The sequence below is a fragment of the Penaeus monodon genome, chromosome 29, assembly GCF_015228065.2.
Source record: "Penaeus monodon isolate SGIC_2016 chromosome 29, NSTDA_Pmon_1, whole genome shotgun sequence".
Taxonomy (NCBI): domain Eukaryota; kingdom Metazoa; phylum Arthropoda; class Malacostraca; order Decapoda; family Penaeidae; genus Penaeus; species Penaeus monodon.
Window position 1 is genome coordinate 100,890 of NC_051414.1, and position 1,421 is coordinate 102,310.

At 34.6% G+C, this 1,421-nt stretch overlaps 1 protein-coding gene across 1 annotated transcript in view; it reads left to right on the forward strand.

Annotated features, from left to right (window-relative positions):
- Positions 1-161: 161 nt before the first annotated feature.
- LOC119591606 (zinc finger protein 354A-like) overlaps positions 162-1,421 on the forward strand; it is a gene marked incomplete at its 5' end in the record, with an annotated part of 18,448 nt that continues 17,188 nt past the window's right edge. Inside the window, 1 exon segment of the mRNA XM_037940364.1 lies at positions 162-680. Within this exon segment, the coding sequence (XP_037796292.1) occupies positions 162-680 (519 nt within the window).

A 1,421-nucleotide genomic window follows, 5' to 3' on the forward strand; every position in this document is an offset into this window, starting at 1 on the left:
GTGTTGTTTAATTTTTGAATTGCTCCTTGATATTCCATTTTATTTATATGGTAGAAATGAAGATTACTAAGGTTTTGCCATTTTTCCTTCCTTCTCAGATTTTTATAGTCAGTAGTTGAGTGTTTAACAGCTATCATGGATGACTCAGAAGATTATGACAACACAATTGAGTTCATTACTGTTAAGGAAGAGAATATTGAAGAGATCACTAAGGAGCATCACCAGGAAAAAAAGAGAGAAAATGTTGAGGATGATGAAGTGAATGCTGTCTATATAAAAAGTGAAGAAGTTTATGTAAATCATGAAAATACAGTGTCTGAATTCAAAAGTCTTGAGAAAGTAGAAAGAAATGGCTTAGATGTGCTGATGTGTGAAGATGAAGATCCATTGCTACCACTGCCATTTGTGGCTAAGGATTTGGGGAATAACTGCTCACCAAATGATGAGGTGCTGCAGGAGACTGTCAAAGAGGTAAGACATAAAAAAGTTAATGCAAAAAAACTTTTTAGTTGTGAAGTATGTGAAAAAAAATTCACTTTGCAGAGTAATCTGATAATTCATAAAAGAGTACATACAAAGGAGAAACCTTATGTCTGTGAAGTATGCAGAAAAGCATTTTCTGAGAAAGGTAATCTTCTGAAGCACATCGAGAATACATACAAAAGGAAAAGCCATATAAAGTGAACTATGTAGCAAGGCATTTTTCAGAAACACATCTATGCATAGGTATTACCACAACATGAGAGCACATACAAATGAGAAGCCCATTTAAGGCGTGTGATATTTGTAGCAAAGCTTCTCTGTGAAAAGTTATCTTAGTGCGTCACCATGGGAGTACATACCACAAGAAAAACCTTTCAGTCGCCATGTATGTTAGCACGTCTTTTATTAGGAAAGGATCTGGTGACACATCTGAGAACATACGAATGAGAAACCTTGTTACGTTGTGAATTAGATGAACAACGGTCTTTCTACAAAAAGTTAATTTAGTAAAAACTAGTAGCACACATGCAAAGAAGAAGCCAATAGTTGTTGAAATATGCTTGAAGGCTTGTCTCTGAGAAAGGGATCTTCAGCAGCACATTGAGAGACATTACACAGGGAAAAGCCATATAATGTGAAATATGTGACAAGATTTTCTCTCATTAAATAATCTGTGAAGACAGGACAGTACATAAAAAAGGGGAAACTTATAGTTAGTTTATCTATATTGACAACAAACCACAAGGTAGAACTGAAGGAAATTAAATAGTGTAGATTAACATGCTATGTTCTACTTAGGGAAGCTTGGGACGTAATTGATGATGATTCTAAACAATATATAACCTTGTATAGAGCTTTATTGAAAGTTGAATGTTGTAGTGGCTTGTATTTTCCGTGACCAATTTCATTCTTGACAAAATGCTTTCATTGTGAAGAGG